This window comes from Ornithodoros turicata, unplaced genomic scaffold, assembly GCF_037126465.1.
Source record: "Ornithodoros turicata isolate Travis unplaced genomic scaffold, ASM3712646v1 Chromosome45, whole genome shotgun sequence".
Classification (NCBI taxonomy): domain Eukaryota; kingdom Metazoa; phylum Arthropoda; class Arachnida; order Ixodida; family Argasidae; genus Ornithodoros; species Ornithodoros turicata.
The window spans coordinates 539,057-558,781 of record NW_026999376.1 but is presented as its reverse complement, the minus strand read 5'-3'; the positions used below and the strand labels follow the sequence as shown (position 1 = coordinate 558,781).

The following is a 19,725-nucleotide window of genomic DNA, read 5'->3' as shown; positions in this document are numbered from 1 at the left end:
ATCGAATCCTTCGAGTGCATCAACCACGTTCGTTTGTTTCTTTTTAAAACTGGCGCCTCCGCAGTCTTCCGAGAGCCTCGTCGGCATGATCCGAATCCCAGTGCCCAAAACGGCTAATGGAATCTTTCGAATCCACCAACCATGTTGGTTTGCCGATGTTTAAAATTCCGCCTCTGGAGTCTGCCGGAAGCCTCATCGCCTTGATCCGAATCCAAGTGCCCAAAACGGCTAATGGAATCTTTCGAATCCACCAACCACGTTGGTTTGCTAGTTTTTAAAATTCTGCCTCCGGAGTCTGCCGGAAGCCTCATCAGCCTCATCCGAATTCAGTGCCCAAAACGGCTAATGGCATCTTTCGAATCCACCAACCACGTTGGTTTGCTTATTTTTAAAATTCCACCTCAGAAGTCTGCCGGAAGCCTCATCAGCCTCATCCGAATCCTAGTGCCCAAAACGGCTAATGGAATCTTTCGAATCCACCAACCACGTTGGTTTGCTAATTTTTAAAATTCCGCCTCTGGAGTCTGCCGGAAGCCTCATCAGCCTCATCCGAATTCAGTACCCAAAACGGCTAATGAGATCTTTCGAATCCACCAACCACGTTGGTTTGCTTATTTTTACAATTCCACCTCAGAAGTCTGCCGGAAGCCTCATCAGCGTCATCCGAATCCTAGTGCTCAAAACGGCTAATGGAATCTTTCGAATCCACCAACCACGTTGGTTTGCTTATTTTTAAAATTCCACCTCAGAAGTCTGCCGGAAGCCTCATCAGCCTCATCCGAATCCTTGTGCCCAAAACGGCTAATGGAATCTTTCGAATCCACCAACCACGTTGGTTTGCTTATTTTTAAAATTCCGCCTCTGGAGTCTGCCGGAAGCCTCATCAGCCTCATCCGAATCCCAGCGCCAAAAACGGCGAATCGCATCTTTCGAATCCACCAACCACGTTGGTTTGCCGATATTTAAAATTCCGCCTCAGAAGTCTGGCGGATGCCTCATCGCCTTGATCCGAATCCCAGTGCCCAAAACGGCTAATCGAATCTTTCGAATCCACCAACCATGTTGGTTTGCTTATTTTTAAAATTCCCGCCTCTGGAGTCTGCCGAAAGCTTCATCAGCCTGATCCAAATCCCAGTGCCCAAAACGGCGAATCGAACCTTTGGAATCCACCAACCACGTTGGTTTGTTTCTTTTTAAAACTGGCGTTTCCGGAGTCTGCCGAAAGCCTCACTGGCCTGATCCGAGCCCCAGTGCTCAAAATGGCGAATCGAATCCTTTGAGTGCACCAACCACGTTCGTTTGTTTCTTTTTAAAACTGGCGCCTCCGCAGTCTGCCGAAAGCCTACACTGTTAAAACAGAACTTCACCACATAGCTCGCTCCTACCCAACCATCAATCCAAATGATATCATTCTGTGCATTGATTTGTTGAAAATGGGAGGAGGCGCCTATCTGGGACAGATTATCTTGTCTCAGATAGGCGCCTCCCCCTGTTTTGAACAAATCATGGCACAGAATTATATCATTCGGTGTGATGGTTGGCTGGGAGCGGGCTATGTGGTGAAGTTCTGTTTTAACAGTGTAGTTGGCCTGATCCGAATCTCAGGCCCAAAACGGCGAATCGAATCTTTCGAATCTACCATTTGTTATTTTTAAAATTCCCGCCTCTGGAGTCTGCCGAAACCTTCATCAGCCTCATCGAATCCCAGTGTCCAAAACGGCTAATCGAATCTTTCGAATCCACCAACCACGTTGGTTTGTTTCTTTTTAAAACTGGCGTTTCCGGAGTCTGCCGAAAGGCTCACTGACCTGATCCGAACCCCAGTGCCCAAAATGGCGAATCGAATCCTTTGAGTGCACCAACCACGTTCGTTTGTTTCTTTTTAAAACTGGCGCCTCCGCAGTCTTCCGAGAGCCTTGTTGGCCTGATCCGAATCCCAGTGCCCAAAACGGCTAATCGAATCTTTCGAATCCACCAACCATGTTGGTTTGTTTCTTTTTAAAACTGGCGTTTCCGGAGTCTGCCGAAAGGCTCACTGACCTGATCCGAACCCCAGTGCCCAAAATGGCGAATCGAATCCTTTGAGTGCATCAACCACGTTCGTTTGTTTCTTTTTAAAACTGGCGCCTCCGCAGTCTTCCGAGAGCCTTGTTGGCCTGATCCGAATCCCAGTGCCCAAAACGGCGAATCGAATCTTTCGAATCCACCAACCACGTTGGTTTGTTTCTTTTTAAAACTGGCGTTTCCGGAGTCTGACGAAAGGCTCACTGACCTGATCCGAACCCCAGCGCCCAAAATGGCGAATCGAATCCTTTGAGTGCACCAACCACGTTCGTTTGTTTCTTTTTAAAACTGGCGCCTCCGCAGTCTTCCGAGAGCCTTGTTGGCCTCATCCGAATCCCAGTGCCCAAAACGGCGAATCGAATCTTTCGAGTGCACCAACCACGTTGGTTTGTTTGGGGGCCCCGAACTCCGCAGAAAGTCTGATTATCCGGATCCGGGGCGCGCCAGAACCGTGCATAAAGCTCCGACATTACAAGTTTAAGCTTAACATGGTTTTGCTTTCGATCGTTTTGTAGTTCTATGGAAAGCGTTCAGACAGGAGAGTTTATGTATTTCCTGTAGTCGATGAACAACATTTTTAATAAACTATATTTAAGAAGTAGTATATGAGTGCATTTTCTCCTGAAAGTGAACTGTTATTTAATCTGTTTGACATTAAATGAATATATCAAATTCTGCTTCAAACCACTTTTCAGTAGAAGTGTTTTTTGCCCATAGCTCTTTCAACTTTTTCTAAAGAAAGGATTCGAAAGACTCGAGATTCGTAAGATTTCGAGGATTCGCAGATCCTTGCTTGGATTCGGGGAATTCTGGATTCGTCCCATTTCTACATATTAAAGTGTTAGGCATCCGTCCTCAAACATGGATGCTTCTAAGCCGCACCAGGGAAATATCGTGCCCTTTGAAACGGGCAAGATTACCTTCTTAACGATACGGGTACATTACAAACACGCTGCGGTCAATTACTGGTGCGAAGCAGGATGTAAGAAAACATTACTGGATGTATTTAACATGGTTCAACGTCTATTAGTGTGACGGGAGTCATAATAAAAATCAGTATCATAAGAGAAACTTACTGGTGAGGGTGGTGCATCGGCGCAGCAGTGTGGACTACGTCTCCATCCTTGGGTAGGCCACTCGTATACTGGCACATAATGACAAATCACATCATCAGTATGCTAGCGACCATTTCTTAAGCAGCATTTCATTCGGAGTAGTTATGCGCATTTTCTCGGAACGAGTACCGCAGGCATCGGTCGTATGTTGATTGTCTGAAGGGACGGCATCAGTGCCCTTTTCTCACGGTGATACATGATGGAAAAAGTTTACATGATGAATCCAACATGAACGTTTTTACCGTTTCGTGATAAAAGGAGAACCGGATTTCATGAACCTTGCCCCAAGCTGCTTGCTAATTTGTAGAGTGTTCCCTACATTAGAAGAACCGCGTTTTTGTCAGCCGATTCAGGGGGCGTTTCAAGTGGATGACATCGCGAGTAATCCACACATTTTTCTTGCACACTTGCTTTTTCTTTCGAACACACGACTGAGTACAGTGCCTTACAACATCAACAAGCAGCGACCATAATGCGTTACTGTCATATGATAACGAAATGGTACGGGACTGATAATATTCAAAAAGGCTAAAATAATGCGAAAATCATCAGCACTGTCAAAATCATAAGTAGAAATAAATTATCTCGTACGGTTAGAGTTTGGTAAAATGTCGCAGCTAAGTAACACAATACTATGATCGCAAATACCGTCATTACGTCATATTTGATTTCATTAAATTCGCACTAAGAAATGCCACATCAAGTATGGATGACTTGGCAGAAATTACCCTGGTAGGGTTGCTAACTGCCTGAATTAAGTTTCGCTTTCAGGGATTTCAAAAATCACTTCTGCCTTGGCACTTTCTCTGTGTAGAGGACCACACAGACGGTTCCAATCTATACTACTAAGGTTAAAGTCGTCACACAGGATTACCTTGTGTTTTTTGTTAACATGATGATGCATAAAAGAAACTAAAGTCTGTAATCTACCCGGTTCAGCACTAGGAGGCCTATAGACAACTGCAATCGTTACAGTCCCTCTGTTAGGGAAAAGCTTGCACAAGACGCTTTCACAATCGACGGGTGGCAGGAGGGAAAAGTGCAGGCTCTGTCTTATCAACAATGCAGCGCCTCGTCCTCGCGTTACTCGATCCTTTATCACATTGTACTGTTGTGGAGATATTTCTGTATTAGCAACGTCAGGACTTAGCAAGGGCTCTGTTGTAACAGCACGTCACGGTCATGTTGTAACAACAAGGCTTCGATATCAGGTATTTTATTGATAACACTGTGACCATTAAAACATAGAAGTGATATGGGGGAAGACGAATCTATTTTTGTGAAGGTACAGTGGTGGTGGTGATGGTGAAGGGGCACGCCGTTGTCGGCCTCACAGAGGTGGGGAACGTCACGACTGACGCCCTGGGGGAATGTGCGTCCTGGGCCGACTTCTAAGGGAACTGTGCCGACATATATCTGAAAGCGCCTGAGGAAAACCCAGGAAAAATCCCAGACAGCACAGCCGGCAGTACCCCACTCTCGACGTGACATGACCAGCACGCTAACCACTGAGCCACGGGAGCTGGTTGAAGGTACAATGGGCGTAATCTCATTCACGCTTTTGGTATCGGGGTTGTATAGACGAATCGGTTTCCGTGGACGAACAATTCTTTTACCTAACGCGAAAGGGCATACTAGTTTGTTAATCATATTCAAGGATCGCAGTCTGTGCAGCTCGAACAGCGAGCAGGGATCGCACTAAAGCGTCCCGCCAAAGAGGTTCCGTCACATAGCTTCCGAACTACATAACGCTCCATAAACCGCTCAGAATGTATCAGCGATGCATCAACCTAAATGGAAACGCTCAACGGCATATTTTCTCCGCGTACGTGCCACCACTTTTCTGTTTCTTACCTGCATTTTATTCAGACGCTTCTCCTCCGCCAAGCGCCTGGCAACGTAGCGGTAATCTCGTGAGACGTCATTCAGCTTGGCTGTGCAAGTGACGAGCACGCTGTCGATAAAGGCCATGACGAAGGCTACGTGACCTGGAAGCGGCCGTGACAGATGTTCTTCCGTGGGTTCTTTTCTGGAGTCAGTTGGAGAGAGCTCAGTTGTCTCTGCTGAAGAGGTTGGCTTCGAAACTTGTGGCTTTAAGTTTGTCCTGGTGGCGGGCTCTGTCTTCGCTGTTTCTGGTCCTGGCACTAGCAGATGTGCTTCCTGCAATGTATGGTAAGACGCGGTAATAGGCAGCTGTCAATAGGGCTGCTACGTCGCAGCCAAAGGACGCTTGCCATATCTGGATTTTATTGATTGATGTGTCCGATTGTAACGTCCTTGCTCTTCCCTTTCCTGTCTGTCCAGAAAGCAACCTGTCTGAGGCTTCCATTATGACGTCTTTATGGCTTGAGAATTAGCACGTTTCAATGTGCGACCGTACCCTACACTATTAAAACAGAACTTCACCACATAGCACGCTCATAGCCAACCATCATTCCGAACGATATCATTCTGCGTATGAAATGGGAGGACTGACTTGTTGAAAATGGGAGGAGGCGCTCATCTGGGATACATTATGCATGTCCCAGATAGGCGCCTCCCACCTTTTTTTGAACAAATCAGGACACAGAATGATATCTTTCGGAATGATGGGTGGCTAGGAGCGTGCTATGTGGTAAAGCTCTGTTCTAACACCGTAGCACAACCGTTACTGCAAGAATTATTGTGCGCCGGGCTACCGATATTTCAGCTAGAAGAAAAAGATCAGGAAATAGCCCACCTCACCCATGTTATTTTAGATCGTGATTTGTCAGAGAGCTCAAAGAGTGGGTGAAGCATCAGGCAGGTCCCACTAATGCCCAGACTCCATCTTTTATACACGGCTCTGACCTGCATTACCCTCTACGCCCTGTTTCACCGTCCTGGAAACGTAGCAGCGGAGGGCACCTACACTCTTAAAAATGAACCTCACTGCATTGCACGCTGCTAGCCAACCATCATCTTGAATATCATTACCTGCCCTGATTTGTTGAAAACGGGAGGCATACGCCTTTTCTGTGATACTTATGCTGTTCATAATTGTCACAAAAAAAGGCGTACGCCCCCAGTTTTCAACAAATCGGGGCAGATAACGATATCATTCGAGATGATGGTTGGCTAGGAGCGTGCTGTGTGGTGAAGTTCGTTTCTAAGAGTATAGTTCAGAGAAGAGTTTTTACCTTTAGAGCATTTATATAGGCTACACTCTTAGAAATGAACTTCACCGCATAACACGCTCCTAGCCAACCATCATACCGAATGATATCGTTATCTGTCCTGATTTGTTGAAAACGGGAGGCGTACGCCTTTTTGTGACACTTATGCTGTTCATAATTGTCACAAAAAAGGCGTACGCCTCCCGTTTTCAACAAATCACGGCAGACAACGATATCATTCGATATGATGGTTGGCTAGGAGTGTGCTATGCGGTGAAGTTCATTTCTAAGAGTGTACGCTATAAGCTGCGTCGCTGCAATGTCTGGAGTTAACTATTTCCACAGCGCGTCCTTAGTTAGGTTAGTCCCATCACGTGACTGGCTTCAGATCATTCTGCGCTTCGTTCAACGACTCACCTCGGCGCCGAACAAGAAGAGTCTACCTACCTTTGATCCCCGTGAGTCCTCGTTGTTTGTAGTAGGTTTTTGTGTTGCATTCAATCCGTACCGTGAAAGCTTCCTGGGGTCACGACGCAAATTACCGGTCTTGATTACGGTAGTGAGGAACTGAAAATGTCACATATGGCGTCGTGACATCTGTTAACACCCTCAACGATGGATGGAAATAACGATGGAAATAAGTTTTGCTTTACCGCAGTTATGCCAAGGGCTTCAACATCCTCGTCCTCTTCCTTCATTCGGCGTCCTTTACCGTCCGTAGTTTCCATGTCTACGTTCACCTCTGTGGGCTCGTCGAACATACAGTAGTCCCCAGACCGGATGGCTGAGTTCGGAGAAACGTACTTTAGGTATAACAGGGGGGGGGGGGGGGGGACACGTCCTACAAAACATTGTTGTGCTATCAAGCAAAACCCCTGGTAGCTTTTGCAAGAGCCGTCGTTTTAACGCCGCCTCGTCCATATGGCAGATACAGCGAACATATTCCCCAACTGCGCTATGTCCGTTTTGTCTTGTACTGTATGTGGGACACGGATGTCTGAAATATCCAGCACGTGGCGAAGACGACCTCTATCGGCGATGCAGAAAGGAGCGATACCAAAGGGAGGCTGCGCTCGACCGAACATCGCTAACACACTACGCCACAGCATCCGATGATTATCTCTCCCGAGAGGCGGCGATGGGTAGAACGAGCATCGAAATGCGGGGTAGTTGGTAACAGTACATAATGATAAACGGAAAGCACTCAGGTACGGGGAACTTGGTAACACTACATAACGATAAACGGAAAGCAGTCAGATGCGGGGTATTGGTAACACTACATAATGATAAACGGAAAGCAGCCAGATGCGGGGTAGTTGGTAACAGTACATAAATTACAGTACATCGGACATACATGTTACAGCAGTACATAAGGCAGTTTTGCTGTAGAAGTGAAGAAGCTCTGCGAAGGGGGCTACCCGGTATAGGAATGTTGTATGACATATCTCAAACGCTCTTGGCTAAGTTAAAAGGTGTGGCAAAGAAGAAGCACGATAGGTTACCAGGTCGACCAGTGTCCATACCCTATGTGCACACTATGTCACATAACTTGAAAAAAGTGGGAGAGAGACACCTGTACCTGTACCTGTGGGAGTACCTGTGGTCCTCTCTGCGCCCATTAAGTTAATAACTCTTTGTGCAAAGGTAAATGGTTCTCCTGGGAAAAGGGGCTGCCAGATTTCGCATAAGAATACCTCGGTTCAATGCCGGCAGAATGTGGTGTGTATCGCATTCCGTTAACAGGCGGGAGAGTATATATATAGGCCAGACCCGGCGCTGTATTAACACTAGAGTTGACCAACATAGGGCGTTGGTCCGGAGCACCACTCCATCAGGACACCTGGCTCTTCACTGCAAGACTTCTGGGTGCTCCCCGCTATTCAGTGATACCACAATAGAGAGTGTTGCTTGAGAAGTTCTAGAGACCACCTTAATCACAATGTCAGAGGAAGATCACTGTGTGAGCACACCTTCTTTGTCTGTCTTATCAGCCGAGATGAAATATCTTGGGTCGTGCCCGGATCGCAACCATCGTGTGTTGAGCATCTAGTTTTTGTTTTCCTATTGTGATAGGGTCTTGTTGTCACATTCCTTGTGTCTTGTTTTGTATTTAAACCTGTGTGGCAAGGAAACTTCTGTTAGTCGAGAGTCAGCAGTTCGTTTGTGTGCTTCCTTGTCCTTGTCCCTGGCCGCTTTCCGTTTATCATTATGGCGATGGGTAGCTCAGTCAGGCCCCACAGCTCTCCATAGAGCCCATACCCTATTGAAAAAACCCATATCGAATAAATACGGGTCCCATATATATGGCATTATTGAACATGGGGTTATGTGTCATATGGACATATGAGTCATATAGACCATACGGGGTCCTCATATGGCCCGTATGAGCCATACGAGAATCTCCATATCCAACAATCCCGTATAAATGTGTCCCATACAATTCTCATGTGACCCATAGACCCACATGATTGTGTGAGCCACAACGGAATTATGAGACCGCTTATACGGAACGCAGAGAGCATAAGGTTATGTACCACGCTGAAGAAGCCGCTGGTCGGGTAACGGTCGTATGACGATACGGAGTGAAGGTTATACAGGGTTGACACATAGTGGGGAACCAAAATCCGCCTACACACAAAGCACCAAAGGGGAGGATACATTGTGAAAGCAGTACAGATCTTAGAAAAAATGTAGGTACGATAAGCTGAGTATCTTTACGCGAACATAGTGGCAAAAGAACCAGGAAACTTTTCTCTGTTATCCAGTTTATTTGGCTTGTTACATTCAAGGGCACGGTTGTAAAAGCTTGCACTGTCATGAAGTAGACATTGGAGTTGCATGGGTGAAGTGCACACCCTACCTGTTTCGCAGGAAACACAACTCAGTAAAAATCTTTGCAATGACCTGTAGCTTAACTTACTTTGTCTTTTAAGATCTCAGCGACGTGTGTGTTCATTTCCTACGTCGGGAGTGCGACAGCCCATTTGTCTTGTGCACAGAAACAAATCTGTCAAAAGCGTCTGAAATTCAAAGATTCCACATTTGTAACGGGCCAATGAAGCATCACATGTGACATCTTCACCCGATGTTAAGTGACGGTATCGGTTAACGACTACGGCAACGACCACACTGAGTTCAGCATAAGGTAACAGGACTCAAGAGCGTAGCAATCACACTGAGTGCATAAAGTAATAGGAACCCACACGCTAGGAATGTTACCAAGCAAACCGTGCATGAATCATGGCACAGCAGCCTCACAACTAACCTTGCATTCACGAAATCCAACGGCTTCTGGTCGTATCTTCCAAGGCGTACACACAGAGAAACATGTCCAGACATCACTAGCAAGGCACAAACACACAGTCAGAACAGTCCGAGCCACCAACGCCACGCCGAAACACCCAGAACAGGAACGACGACAACACGCGACCGCTCACCTCCGGTGCTCCAACGTCGACTGAGAGCAGTGGCGGATGCAGAGTGTGGCGTCGGGGGCGCCACTGTCGCGGCGCTCTTCGTGCTATATCAAGAGAACGGAAATCGGCGCGAGCACGACAACAATGCTATCGGAAAGAGGACGTTTTCCCCGTCAAAACGAGCCCTCATTCGCCTTCCTACGCCAAGAAACACCCAATATCGAAAAAAAATGCCCCGCGCCCCATGTATAAGGAAGCCGCCGTTGCCACGGGATCCTAACTAGAGAACGGAGAGAGATAAAAAGGTGTCGCAAGTTCCTACGCCTTGCCCGCTTTGAGTGCGTGTGCCCGTCAGAGGGAGGTTCGGATCTGCCGTGGGGTTCGAACCCAAACACTGATTCAAAGTCGCGGAACGGGGGTCGGCGTCAGGAATTTTCGGAATGACGCCCTAACAGCTGGAAATTGACGGGTAGTCCGAATCGGAAACTTGTAGTGCAGGGTACGGAGCATGCACACACAAAATTTCGGGTAAATCGGGCGTTAGGTAAGCAAGCTACAGCACTCAACAGCGGGAAGCGTTTCGGGGCGTCGTCACCCAGACACGTTGGCGTCGAAAAACTACAAAGCCAATATCTTATCTTGGAGAACGAAACTTTGCGGGACAAACTCGATTGAAAAGAGCGCGTTGAGACCTTCAAAACTATGTTACACACGACTATGTAGCTGCAACTGGGGCGGTTTTAGGAAAATGCGGCCGCCCGTCACATGTATTGTGAGGAGTGCAAACACGGAAACTGGTAACTGGAGAACCGGTAAAGTTCCAGAGCTGCGGTCAATTTTGTCACGTTTGTTACGTCATGTAGCGTAGGTTACAAAAAATGAACATCGTCGGACGCGAGCTTCCTTCCGAAAAAGGACCCAAAGTTTTCAAAAAGAGCGTCGCAAACGCGTCTTCACCCACAATTTCCGAACCGCTAAAGACCGGACGGCGGTGTGATTTGGCCGATCATAGAACTATTCGAGACCTATTTGGACGCAAATTTTGGCGTGAATCCGGCAAACGCCGCGGGAGTGACGGCGCTCCGAATGTGTAGTATTTGTGCTGATGGAAGCCAAAAATTTCCACATTTGTCGGCTACCGTTACGATTTCTCAGAAACTTCGGGCGTGTTCGTGAAGGGGGAGAAATGCGGAATCTGTCACAACAAGTAGCGTTTTGATAGGAACATTTTAGGCCTCTATATTAGACGCACAACGTCATCAAGCGACACCACCGTTACTCGATAGAGACTCACTACTGCCATGAACCACAAGGGTCCCCAAGAGTCTTGAGCAGGCTACCCGTGTACTTCAGATAAATACCTGAAGAATCGATACTTTGAGTACCGGATAAGGTTAAGCAGGACAAATCTATGTAACATCATCCAACCTGACCTAACCTAATCATGTGTGTCAACTCGCGTGTCGTTCGGAGCGTGTATCCTATTTCTGCATCATTTCCGTCCGTCCATTACTATTTAGTTCCTAACACAGAAACGTAGCAGTGAGTTTATGTATCTGCACGTTCCTCCAGGGCAGTGACACACATTTGGTTCGCACAATCCAAATTTATAAGGTAAGTGTGTGATGCAATTAAGTGGCCCATTTCATAAACTAGTTTGGCATAATTGTAATCATAACTATGTGGCAGAATCAACGTTTCGAATAATGTGTCATGTGTGATTCCTGTCCCCCATACAATCCTAATGTGCATCATACGGCCCCATATGTGTACTATTGCTGTCACATACGAAGTCGTATGGAACCCCTATTGCTGCCACATCACTTCATACGGGTGAAAGATATGTGATATACGGTCCCATATCACTTCATATGAGGCCCACATAAGTACATATTGACTCCATATGACTCCGTACGGTACCCATAAGAATGCCATATTGCCTACATATGACTTCATAGGCGGCCCATATGTATTAATATAGGACCCATACGAATCTGTACGGGAACCATACAAACTGATATAGGAACCATATGAGTCTCATACGGGATTTTTCAATAGGGTAGTTTCATACAATTCAGGCAACACTGGGAGTGCAATCAATGGCAATTAGGTATGATGACTACCAGTCGGCCGGTCAATCTGTTTGGCTCGTCTTTCGGCCGGTCCTGGCTACCATCGACTTCTACTGGCTTTCATGCCTGACGCCCGTTATTCCGTATTCCAAAATAACTAAGCGAATTTGGGACAAAATACACATTTATTTAGTGCATCGTACTGACGCGAAAGTCACACACACATGTTCACAGTGCATACAGAGCTCAGAGCGTCGCGTTCGTTGACAGACTATAACCAAACCAACTTCGAACATGCGAAACACACACACAACCTGCTTCTAGAAGCGAGCGAGACTGACATGTGTGTGTGTGATTTGACGATGAGCATCTTTTTTCGTTGCTTGCAGTGCATGAAAAGTTACAACGAAACGGGTAATGTCGCACCGAATCCTCTCTCCGCTGTCACTGTATTTCAAAGTGCGACGGCGCTCGAAAGTGTTCCTCAAGTGTTAGCTCATCATAGCATTCCTCAAAGGAAAATATCGATCCATCGTGTGCTATTAAGAACATCTCAAATACTTTGTTGAATGATTCAAGATGTCCACAAGGCAGTCTTGCAAGGCACCAATCAATCATGAAGTATTATCTATTCCATGTAACTCTGTAGTTCATCTACTGCTATAATTTAATTACGTTATAGTTACGCTACATGTACATTAGAATATGTGTAATGTTTGACTACAAATAAAGCGCAATTTTGCATTGCAGTTCTTTGGATCTGCCGTTGCTGGGAACAGCGATCCTGCAAAGGGGCACCGGTTACATACAAGTTAACCTCTGTCCGAACAGGCCGCTCTAAGTGAAGCCACTTCAACCGGTCCCAGGTCCAACGATGAGGTTTGCAACCAGTTCCAGTCGAGACTGCAACCGGTTAGAAAACAGTTGGGCGAACTGGTCCCTGTTCGATAACACAGTTCGCCCAGTCCCAGTTGCAACTGGACCAGTTCAACTGGGACTGGATGAGCTGTGTTATCGAACAGGGACCAGTTCGATGAACTGGTACCAGTTGGCCCAACTGCTTTCTAACCGGTCCCAGTCTCAACTGGGAGTGGGTGAACATAATATCGATAACACAGTTCAACTGGTACCAGTTAAAAAAATTTTTGCCTGGGAAGGTACGTCATGTATTTTGTGGAAATCCTCGCGCCACGATTTCTCAGAGCCGCAGAGTGGGCGATACATGCCTGTATACGAAAAAAAAAACTTTCGGCGAAACGACCACAAATGGTGCTGCAGAATACGGTTCGGAGCGCCCCCAAACCAAGGGCACGAAACTCGCCAGTTCCTTTGCGGGATAAAGTGGGGCGCTTCGTGCGTTTCACGTCATCGGACGTCAGAAAACGTCATAAATTGAACGGCATGGAGACATTCGGTGGCTAGTGATTACTGATTGGTTCCCATGACGATGAATTCGTTTTCTGAGCGATGATTGGCCGTTTTCAAATTTGTTCGCGAGCGCTCGAACAGGCGACAGCGCGGCGGCTGTACCGGTTGGAACCGGCGTCCGTTTCGGACCGCTCGTGATGTGCAGCGGTTGTGTTGGACTATGAGTTCTGATTTTTCCTGTTTAAAAACGCAAGCTGTATCATGTGAGTGTCCTCGAACAGTCACAGCTGGCAGGGAAGATGCCTGCGCAACATTTGTGCTCTGCTTCTTGGTGTAGAAACTATTCGAGCATCCGAACGCCTCGTACCCGATACCTGGTCAACGACTGCCGAGATGTAAGTCATTTGTCATTGCTTGTTGCCTTACAACACCGCATTGTGAATATGTTGCTTAACAGTTACCGGAATACGCGGTGACCGAGACAGACAGCGTAGGTTTGCAGATACGATGGTAGACTATATTTCTTTTCGTGAAACAATGTCATCTAAATATTATGATTAAATACCCGTTCACGTCGTACTGTATAAAGGTATGACGCTACTGTAAGTCTGATTCTTGTTGATTTCGCTCGACAAGTTTCGTCCGACGCGTTGACTTAGCAGCTGTTCTGTACGTAGCGCCAAAGCCAAGATTGTCAGGCTAATCGGTCTGAATATATCATTGTGAAGTAGCGCAATAAAAGGCATTTTTTGTACTAAGGTCGCTCATCACACCGCATGGCTGCGAGCTTCTCGCAACCCTACCACCATTCTTATTTTTCGCCTTCAATAGCACCTTTAGTCTTTCTATTTACATTGCAACTTTCACATGCATAACTGTATATCTGATACCATTTTTTTTTTATCTTGCAGCCATTGAGCTCCAGTTCCCAGTAGCAATCCTTGCCAGAGGCAGTCCGACATTATCAGGTTTCTTCAAGCAAATTCTGGAGCAATATTAATGTCATCGTGTGTACGTCTTGCTTGCATAACCGTATGTCGCACAATAAAATACTTCATGTGACAAAAACAACCAAGGCTCCGTCGCATTCCTGTAACTCCCACTGCATTCCGACAAACGCAAAAAAAAAACAGTGCATGGAAGAAAAAAAAACAACAAAAGAAGACGGGAAGCAGAGCAGAGAGGAGAAAAGTAGTGAGAGAGAAACGGATGACACATCATTTACGTCATTCGCGACATAATCCAAAAAGAAAAAAAAATAGGGTGGCTAGTCCTCAGTCATTGGTGCAGCTCCGGAGGTCACGTGAGTTTTCAGCTACAATAGATTTCTACTACAGCTTCGCGCCCCTACCCAAACATCGTGGTACAGACCCATTGGTGCTGTTCCTTCCTGCGTGGCACCGCCGACAGCCGGCCGTTCCTCAGCTAGCTCGAAATTCCACACAACCATGTCCCAATACAGGTATTCATCGAATAGAAGGTGCTGAATCAACTGTCATTGACTATGATCAGTGGCGTAGCCACTAGGGAGATAGGGGGGCTCGAGCCCCCCGTACCTGCCACGGGCCGACCCACGCAGATCGTGCAAATCCGAGGAGAAAATAATATATGGGAGGGGGTACCAGTGTGACGATCGCGAAAGTTTTTGCAGTTCGTGCGTCTGCCTACACTCTTGAATGGCTTTCAAAGTATGAGCGTATCAAAATACTTCCAATCTGGTGACAGGGCCTCATTGGTCATAACAGCCTACATGTAATCGCATTGTGAACGTTCAAATCAGTCCAGATTTGCATTCCTTATCTTGCGTGTGCGCAACAGCTACACTCTTAAAAATGAACTTCACCACATAGCACGCTCCTAGCCAACCATCATCCCGAATGACAACGTTCTCGCCCTAGATTTGTTGAAAACGGGAGGAGGAGCCTATTTTGTGCCGTGCATAATGGACACAAAATAGGCTCCTCCTCCCGTTTTCAACAAATCAGAGGCGAGAACGTTGTCATTCGGGATGATGGTTGGCTAGGAGCGTGCTATGTGGTGAAGTTCATTTTTAAGAGTGTAGCTAAAAATAAAATGTGTGTGTTGGCCGACCCAGGAATACCGGGGGCGTCTTCGTATCTACGCCACTGACTATGATACCGTACCTCGCTCCCTATTGTTCGAAGGCGAGAGGCGTACGCCTTTCTGTAGGAATTTCGCCACGTGTTAATAGGGACAAAAAGGTGTGTGCCGTCTTGTACGCTCTCTTCTCTCATCACAAGTGATGACTATCGTTCGGCGCAACGGTTTGGGGCAGGACGCCCAGCGCGGTGAAGTTTTACAATGTTTCCAGCCAGTTAGCCCACCCTCATACAACAATAATTTCTGCTTCACCTTCATAGTGAGTCAGTAGGTTCTCAACACCGGAGCGTAGGTTTTGTTGACAGGTACGCAACTTCTCAGTTTCCTGTTTTACCTTTTCCATGAGTTCTCGTTCGCGATCTTGTTGATGCTCGACGTCTTCACGCTGAAAACCAACAGTAATGTTCAATCTTATAGATACACTGTTAAAACAGAACTTCACCACATAGCACGCTCTTAGCCAACCATCATTGCGAATGATACCATTCTGTGCATTGATTTGGTGAAAATGGGAGGAGGCGCCTATCTGGGACAGATTATCTTGTCCCAGATAGGCGCCTCCCCCCTGTTTTGAACAAATCATGACACTGAATGATATCATTCGGTATGATGATTGGCTAGGAGCGTGCTATGTGGTGAAGTTCTGTTTTAACAGTGTAGGCAACGCGAAAATGTCACATCGTTATTGCGCAACTAATCTTGTCTGATGATTGGTTGCGGTAGATATGTTATTTCAAAGACTGCTCTGTCAGCTTACTACTGCTGCCTATCGAACTCACAGCCAATGATAACGGACTCTCCCTCTACTAGGTGTAAAGAGAGGTCAGGCAGGTGAGTGGGATCGATTGATCTAATGGTCTGCTTCGCGTGACATTGAGGCGGCCAGGCTGCTGGGGTTGTCTCTCGAGAATGCTGTACCGATGGTGGTGTTAAAATTGAACTTCGCCGCATGACACACACCTGGCCATCTACAGTTAGGAATGATAACCTTCGCCCTCCTCAATTCTTGAAAATGGAAGTGTACGCTTTTGTTGGATACTTTGCATTTTGCAATGGTATCCAGAAAGGTCAAGACGATATTTGATCGGTCAACTCCGGGCAGTGCTTTGATGCTACATCCTGTTTGAACATTTGTTAGTCCAGTACCTTATCACGGAGGTATTCTGGGAGTTCAACACCCCGGCCCGGAAATCGTACCGTTGGTACTGCATTTGGGAAAGTGCGAAATGAGGGTGAAAGTCCTCTCAGTCATAGAAAATTCCCCTAGAAATCCTCACGAAATAAATATTTTCTCGTCACGCTACAGTAGCAGTCTGCTAGATCCCAAACCGAACATTGCACATTACACAACACCGAGGTGAACAAATATTCAAAACGATTTCGCTCCACCTCCTGATTGACGGAGAGCGATAAAGGAGGTGGGACTCTTTTCTGGTTATGGCTCATAGCTGCTGTACAATGCATGCTGTCAAACTTCTGCGGAACAAAAACATAATGCAAAATTAACGCCAGTCCTTCACGCTGTTCCACCAACAGCGACAGCTGTCTGGTCCTCCTGATGGCGATTTCGGGTGACGCATTTGAGGCACTTTTTTCCGCCCTGAACCCTGAACCGGATCAAGAACCGCGTGTCCGAGTGATGCTGTACGCAGCAGTTCGCTCGCCCCAAAAGCAGTTTTTTGACTCTTGCTGCGAGAGGCCGAGCCAGAACTGCCCTCAACTTTCTTGTTCCGCTCTCAACCGCAAGCGCGCGCATATTTGCACCTGTCCAGCCCAAGAACACACGTGATACTCAGGATGTCCCCACAGTGTCGTCGTGTCCTCGTCCTTCGATGTGTACCCCAGAACGTCCTGACGATAACACTCGCGGACTGTCCGTGAAGAGTCATTCAGGTACATCCTGTGCCTGTCCCTGTGGGTAGCTAGCAGGACGAGAAATATTACTTTGTTTAGTTTACCCGCTCAGAATCTCTAAACACATTTGCTTTGTACTTGGACCGATCGTGGGAACTGATTGACATTTTTGTGGTCCAGTGTAAAATTATCTGCGTTTAAAAGGGACGCCTGCCTATGATAAATGGAGCATTTCTCGAGGAACGGACAGAAACGTACGATTCTGTCGCACTGCTTTTGACCTACCTGAATGTCTCAAACCAAAACGAGTAAGAAACATACACCTGGCATTGATGCAAAGCTAATACTTCAATCGATTCCTCGCTCTGAGTACTTTTGTGGGCACTCCCGCTCGGTTTACCAGATGCATCACCTGAAACCGCCATAAGGCATTACGACGGCGTCTGCGGAGAGGAGAGAATCCGCACGTCTTCGCATGCGCTGTGGATGGGTGGATGAATAGTCGTTTTTCTGTATTGCAGCATTGGATAGCGCTGGAGTTAGGGCAGCGCCATCGGATGCGGCTGTTTTCGCCGCGCGCACATTATGCGTGAATTCTTTTATGGCATGAGTTCCGTTTCTGAACAGTTGATCTAAGCGTGTGACCTGTGTAGCCTCGTTCCCCATCTAATTTCTCCCTTTCATTTTCCTACGGTTGCAGATTCAACCGCAGTTGTTAGTCAGGGCCTGTGTTTGTCTAATCCATCTTGTTCTCGTTCTTGCGCTGTATCGTTTTGAGTACGTATGAACTCGCCCAACTCTACGCATTAACCGGTTCAGGCCTTAGACACCCTTCCGCTCACTCCAGAATCTCCCCCCCCCCGCACCCTTTTTACCTCCATATTACAGTTATCACTAAAAGACACAGAATGGATGAAGGGTTACATATGTAACCATCTTTTACTCGGCGCGTGGCTACAAAAGAGTGTTTACTCATACCCTCATCTCGTTAATGATTTCGGCTCCTCGAGATGCCAGGTGGTGCTGCACGAGGACTTCGATGATAACATGTTGGAAGTAGTACGATGTGAAGAGTCGCTTTTGTGCCAGCAAGAACGCCAGGCAGACACCGTCCCAAAACAATCCGGCCTCCGAAGGTGAAGGTACGTGACAAATTCCGTCGCTGTTTTCTGGATCGAAGTGTAATGTCGGAAACACGTTATGTACGGCTTTCAGCACTGGCAGTATAGGCTGTGCTTGCATCCGTTATGAACACTTCATCTTTCCAATAACAATTGCACTACAAGCTTCTGCACGAGGCAACGTCGCGTCACGCAGTTCTCACAGAAGGTAACATCGGGGGACCTATTCTTGTCTATTCAGGGGATATTCTATTCTTGTACTTTACTTGTCGATTACTTTGTGTCTCGCCTATCATTGGTCGTTACGCGAAGATGGCGTGAAGAACAGAGGTGAATGCCACGCGTCCTCAACCAACACGCGTTCTGGTAGCTCTGCCCACCAGCTCGTGACGTAAAGTAATCGTTCTCGATTGCGTTTGACGAGAATAGGTCCCCTGGGTTACTCTGTACACGGCATTGTTCTGAATCATTTGAAGACAGAAAATTACATCATCTTGTATACAGGGTGTCCCAGAAAACGTGTCATTGAATTATAATAAAAAACTACACCACCTAGAATCATGCGGTCAACGGCATTTGTTCTTACTGGGTTTTTGCCGCCTCCTCATGTGAATGTCGTGTAACGTAAGTTTAATTATGTAAATTTTTGCGAGCTTAAGTCGGAAATTTGCCAAGTAAAGGTCACTTTTTTACCCCACCAATGTGAAGAGCGTGTCTAATTTACTCAAATTAATGATAATTGACAAAGCTACTCAGGGGCTATCCCACCAGAAAAAATAGCCGAACATTATGCTCTACGGAGCTAGCGCGCGACAAATTTTTCAGCGCAATCCTTGTCAGTCCGAGGAAAGGAGGTTGGAAACCCAGCCCACACCTGCAACGCAGAAAGAGATAACACAGGTATGGCTTATCGCGTCCGACTTTCGCTGGAATCGCACTTTCAGACTCCCAATTTCAGGAACTGTCACTTTTTCTACTATCACTTGTGGGCTGGGTATAGAGCCTGCTTTCGTCGGACTGCGAGCGATTGCGCTGAAAAAGTCGTCGCGCGGTATGGTTCGGTGCTACGAAAAGCATGATGTTCGGCTATTTCTTCCGGTGGGATAGCTTGTGAATATCACTGTCAATTATCATGAACTTGAGCGAATTCGGCACGCTCTTCACATTGGTATGGTAAAAAAGTGACGTTTACTTGGCAAATTTCCGAGTTCAGTTCCCAAGTATTTACAAAATTAATCTTACGGTACATGACATTCACATCAGGAGTCGGCAAAAACCTAGTAAGAACAAATGCCGTTGACCGCATTATTCTAGGTGGCACGTTTTCTGGGACACCCTGTAGATTTATCCCTGCATTTGGAGCTGGGTTTTCTGCAACTGCTTATGCGCAGCGCAAGCCCCCCCCCCCCCCCAAGAACACAATGACCACCTGGGTACGTCCGAGGAAAGTCATCAGCGGA

At 46.8% G+C, this 19,725-nt stretch overlaps 1 protein-coding gene and 1 long non-coding RNA gene across 2 annotated transcripts in view; both read right to left on the bottom strand.

The window, feature by feature from the left end:
- LOC135374164 (piezo-type mechanosensitive ion channel component-like) overlaps positions 1–19,725 on the bottom strand; it is a 123,867-nt gene that overhangs the window by 25,930 nt on the left and 78,212 nt on the right. The window contains exons 24-29 of the mRNA XM_064607177.1: positions 18,123–18,313; positions 15,543–15,675; positions 6,967–7,097; positions 6,761–6,880; positions 5,034–5,339; positions 3,141–3,208 (exon numbers count right to left, since the gene is read on the bottom strand). Of these exons, the coding sequence (XP_064463247.1) occupies positions 3,141–3,208; positions 5,034–5,339; positions 6,761–6,880; positions 6,967–7,097; positions 15,543–15,675; positions 18,123–18,313 (949 nt within the window). The remainder of the gene's footprint in view (positions 1–3,140; positions 3,209–5,033; positions 5,340–6,760; positions 6,881–6,966; positions 7,098–15,542; positions 15,676–18,122; positions 18,314–19,725) is intronic.
- On the bottom strand, positions 8,973–9,755 carry LOC135374158 (uncharacterized). Its single transcript, XR_010416788.1, has 3 exons — positions 9,579–9,755; positions 9,234–9,333; positions 8,973–9,173 (listed from the first exon to the last, which is right to left on the bottom strand). It is a non-coding gene; the product is annotated as an uncharacterized LOC135374158 (long non-coding RNA).